This window comes from Pleurodeles waltl, chromosome 7 (genome assembly GCF_031143425.1).
Source record: "Pleurodeles waltl isolate 20211129_DDA chromosome 7, aPleWal1.hap1.20221129, whole genome shotgun sequence".
Classification (NCBI taxonomy): Eukaryota; Metazoa; Chordata; class Amphibia; order Caudata; family Salamandridae; genus Pleurodeles; species Pleurodeles waltl.
In genome coordinates this window covers 1525459343-1525463501 of record NC_090446.1, presented here as the reverse complement: position 1 = coordinate 1525463501, position 4159 = coordinate 1525459343, and the positions used below count along the sequence as shown (strand labels likewise).

The following is a 4159-nucleotide window of genomic DNA, read 5'->3' as shown; positions in this document are numbered from 1 at the left end:
TGCTGAAGGTTAGGTGCAAAGTTACTAAGTGTGAAGGCACCCTTGCACTAGCAAAGGTGCCCCCACATAGTTCAGGGACATTTCACACCATTACACGTGTGCACAACATATAGGTCAATGCCTATATGTAGCTTCACAATGGTAACTCCGAATATGGCCATGTAACATGTCTAAGATCATGGAATTGTTCCCCCATGCCAAATCTGGTATTGGGGTGCCAATCCCATGCATCCGCAGGGCTCCACTATGGACCCTGGGTACTGCCAAACCAGCTCTCTGGGGTTTTCGCTGCAGCTACCACTGCTGCCAACCCACAGACAGGTTTCTGCCCTCCTGGGGTCTGGGTAGCCCAGTCCCAGGAAGGCAGAACAAAGAATTTCCTCTGAGAGAAGGTGTTGCACCCTCTCCCTTTGGAAAAAAGGTGTTAAGGGCTGGAGAGGAGTAGCCTCCCCCAGCCTCTGGAAATGCTTTGAAGGGCACAGATGGTGCCCTCCTTGCATAAGCCAGTCTACACCGGTTCAGGGAACCCCCAGTCCCTGCTCTGGCACGAAAATGGACAAAGGAAAGGGGAGTGACCGCTCTCCTGTCCATCACCACCCCAGGGGTGGTGCCCAGAGCTCCTCCAGTGTGTCCCAGACCTCTGCCATCTTGGATCCAGAGATGTGAGGGCACTCTGGAGCTCTCTGAGTGGCCAGTGCCAGCAGGTGACGTCATAGACCCCTCTTGATAGGTGCTTACCTGACTAGGTGGCCAATCCTCCTCTGAGGGCTATTTAGGGTCTCTCCAGTGGGCTTTTCCTCAGATAACGATTTGCAAGAATTCACCAAAGTTCCTCTGCACCTCTCTCTTCGACTTCTGCCAAGGATCGACCGCAGACTGCTCCAGGACGCCTGCAAAACTGCAACAAAGTAGCAAGAAGACTACCAGCAACATTGTAGCGCCTAATCCTGCCGGCTTTCTTGACTGTTTCCTGGTGGTGCATGCTTTGGGGGCTGCCTGCTTTCATCTTGTACTGGAAGCCACGAAGAAATCTCCCGTGGGTTGACTGAATCTTCCCCCTGCTCCAGCAGGTGCCAAATTTCAGCGTCACCGGTACTCTGGGACCCCTCTCATGCTGACAAGCATGGCCCCTGGAACACAGATGGTGCACCCAAGTGACCCAGACTGTCCAGTGGTCCAACTGTCCAAATTTGGAGGAGGTAAGTCCTTGCCTCCCCTCTCCAGACAGTAATCCTGTGCACCGCGTGACCTGCAGCTGCTCGGGCTTCTGTGCATCTGTCCAATGAATCCTTCATGCACAGCCGAGCCCAGGTCCCCAGCACTCCGTCCTGCATTGCTCAATACTCCGAGTTGACCTCCGGCTTCGTGGGACCCTCTTCTGTAGTGTTGAGATGACCGCTGTGCTCAGTCTTCTTGAACCCGTGTTCAAGGACTTCTGCAGGTGCTACCTTCTTGGGCGCTCTGTATTGCTGAGGGCCCCCTCTGTCTCCTGTCCCAAGTGGCGACATCCTGGTCCTTCAAGGGCCCGGCAGCACCCTTTTTCTTTAACTGCAACTCTTGCAGCTACCAAGGCTTGTTTGCAGTATTTTGCCAAAGAAACCACTCCGCATCCTCCAGCACTCTGTGGGACATCTTCTGCATGAAGGAGAAGTTCCAAACACCTTTCGTTGTTGCAGAATCCTCAGCTTCTTCAATCCAGAGGCAGCCATTTTGCACCTTCATCCGGTGTTTAGTGGACTCCTGCCCCCCCGGACACTTTCACGACTCTTGGACTTGGTCCTCTTCCTTTGCAGGTCCTCAGGTCCAGGAATCCGGCTTCAGTGCTTTGCAGTCTGTTGTGGTCTTTGCAAAATCCTCTATCACTAGTTTAGTGTGTTTCTGGGGAAATAGTAGTAATTTACTCCTACTTTTCAGGTTCTTAGGGTGGGGTATCTTGGACACCCTTAGGCCCATATTTTTAGTTTTTTAGCGCTGCATTTGAGCCGCTTTTTCACGCAAAAATGGTGCAAACTTACAAAATACAATTGTATTTTGTAAGTTTGCACCGCTTTTGCGTCAAAAAATGATGCAAATGCAGTGCTAAAAAAGTATAAATATGGGCCTTAGTGTTTTCTTACACTCCCAGCGACCCTCTACACATTACACTAGGCCTAGGGGCCCATTCGTGGTTCGTGTTCCACTTTTAGAGTATATGGTTTGCGTTGCCCCTAGGCCTATTGCATCATATTGTATTCTACAGTGTTTGCACTACTTTTCTAACTGTTTACTTACCTGATTTTGGTTTGCGTGTAAATTTTGTGTATTTTACTTACCTCCTAAGTGAGTATATTCCCTGAGATACTTTTGGCATATTGTCACTAAAATAAAGTACCTTTACTTTTAGTAACTCTGAGTATTGTCTTTCTTATGATATAGTATCTATATGATATAAGTGGTGTAGTAGGAGCTTTGCATGTCTCCTAGTTCAGCCTAAGCTGCTCTGCTATAGCTACTTCTATCCGCCTAAGCTGCTAGAACACTACTAATCTACTAATAAGGTATAACTGGACCTGGCACAAGGTGTAAGTATCATCAGGTCTCCACTATACGCCAGGCCAGCCTCCTACAGTTATGCAGCTGCAGTTCATAAAAAGTAGACAAATGCACCTCCAGTTCATACAAAGCAGCATAATGGAACTGCAGTTCATACAAAGTAGAAGAATGCACCTGCAGTTCATACAAAGCAGCTTAATGCAGCTGCAGTTCATACAAAGCAGCTTAATGCAGCTGCAGTTCATACAAAGTAGTAGAAAGCAGCTGCAGCTCATCTAAAGTAGAAGAATGCACCTTCAGTGCATACAAAGCAGCAGAATGCAGCTGCAGTTCGTACAAGGTAGTAGAATGCAGCTCCTATGAAGTAGCAGAATGCACCTTCAATTCATACAAAGTTGCAGAATGCACTTGCAGTTCATACAAAGTGGCAGAATGCAGCTGCAGCTCCTTCAAAGTAGAAGAATGCACCTGCAGTTCATACAAAGTTGCAGAATGCACCTGCAGTTCATAAAAGGTAGAAGAATGCAGCTGCAGTTCATACAAAGTAGAAGAATACAGCTGCAGTTCATACAAAGTAGTAGTATGCAGCTGCAGCTCGTACAAACTAGAAGAACACACCTGCCGTTCGTGCAAAGTTGCCGAATGCACCTGTAGTTCGTTCAAAGTAGCAGAATGCAGCTGCAGTTCGTACAAAGTAGCAGGATGCACCTGCAGTTCGTACAAAGTAGCAGAATTCAGCTGCAGCTTGTACAAAGTAGCAGAATGCAGCTGCAGCTCATACAAAGTAGGAGAATGCAGCTGCAGTTCAAACAAAGTAGCAGAATGCAGCTGCAGTTCATACAAAGTAGCAGAATGCAGCTCTGGTTCATACAAAGTAGCACAATGCGGCTGCAGTTCATACAAAGTAGCAGAATAGAGCTTTGGGTCATACAAAGTAGCAGAATGCGGCTGCAGTTCATACAAAGTAGTAGAATACAGCTGAAGTCTATACAGATTAGCGGAATACAGCTTCGGTTCATGCAAAGTAGAAGAATGCAGCTTCGGTTCATGCAAAGTAAAAGAATGTAGCTGCAATTCATACAAAGTAGCAGAATGCAGCTGCAGTTCATACAAAGTAGCAGAATGCACCTGCAGCTCATACAAAGTAGAATTAACCTGCATTTCATACAAAGTAGCAGAAGGCAGCTGCAGTTCATACAAAGTACAAGAATGCACCTGTAGTTCATACAAAGCAGCGTAAAGCACCTGTAGTTCATACAAAGCAGCGTAAAGCAGCTGCAGTTCATACAAAGCAGTTTATTGCAGCTGCAGTTTGTACAAAGTAGCAGAATGCAGCTGCAGCTCCTACAAAGTAGCTCGAAGTGGGATGGAGAGCTGGAGGGGAATGGAAAAGTTTGTTTCAGGAGAGTGAGCTCCCATCGGGGAACATTCACGTTGCTGAGGGTGAGAAACATGGGGCCTGATTACAACTTTGGAGGAGGTGTTAATCCGTCCCAAAAGTGACGGTAAAGTGACGGATTTACCACTAGCCGTATTACGAGTCCATTATATCCTATGGAACTCGTAATACGGCTGGTGGTATATCCGTCACATTTGGGACGGATTAACACCTCCTCCAAAGTTGTAA

At 47.4% G+C, this 4159-nt stretch overlaps 1 protein-coding gene across 1 annotated transcript; it reads right to left on the bottom strand.

Annotated features, from left to right (window-relative positions):
• Positions 1–2889: 2889 nt before the first annotated feature.
• Positions 2890–3693, bottom strand: LOC138247104 (aggrecan core protein-like). Its single transcript, XM_069201849.1, has one exon. The coding sequence runs from the start codon at positions 3691–3693 to the stop codon at positions 2890–2892; it is 804 nt and encodes a 267-aa protein (XP_069057950.1).
• Positions 3694–4159: the final 466 nt, after the last annotated feature.